The 328-nt window shown below is 41.8% G+C and overlaps 1 protein-coding gene across 1 annotated transcript in view; it reads left to right on the top strand.

Annotated features, from left to right (window-relative positions):
* Positions 1 to 328, top strand: part of LOC119591480 (vacuolar protein sorting-associated protein 33A-like) — a 17,765-nt gene that overhangs the window by 10,552 nt on the left and 6,885 nt on the right. Inside the window, exon 3 of the mRNA XM_037940223.1 lies at positions 131 to 323. Coding sequence (XP_037796151.1) covers positions 131 to 323 — 193 coding nt within the window. The remainder of the gene's footprint in view (positions 1 to 130; positions 324 to 328) is intronic.

Genomic DNA, 328 nt, shown 5'->3' with positions numbered 1-328 from the left:
GTAATGATGAAAAATATCATTGTCTTTAGAATGATTTAATTATAGGTATCATTAATATTGTCATTATTATTTCAAGTGTCACCATTAGAATCTGGAATAACTTAATTACCAATAAATGATCTTCCTGAAGGGAGGAGATTCAGGGAGGCAGTAACAAAAAGGAGTATCATTTGTGGCTTGTCCCGAGAATCTCCTTGCTGTGCGAGCGTCGTCTTCAGGAGCACGGTGTCCACGGGTCCTTCAGCTCCATCAGGGAGCTCCCCCTCCTGCTTTTCAGGCTTGAGTCCGATCTTGTGTCTATGGAGTTGCCAATGTGTTATAGAGTGAG

The sequence above is a fragment of the Penaeus monodon genome, chromosome 28 (genome assembly GCF_015228065.2).
Source record: "Penaeus monodon isolate SGIC_2016 chromosome 28, NSTDA_Pmon_1, whole genome shotgun sequence".
NCBI lineage: Eukaryota > Metazoa > Arthropoda > Malacostraca > Decapoda > Penaeidae > Penaeus > Penaeus monodon.
This window is presented reverse-complemented; position numbering and strand designations above follow the sequence as displayed.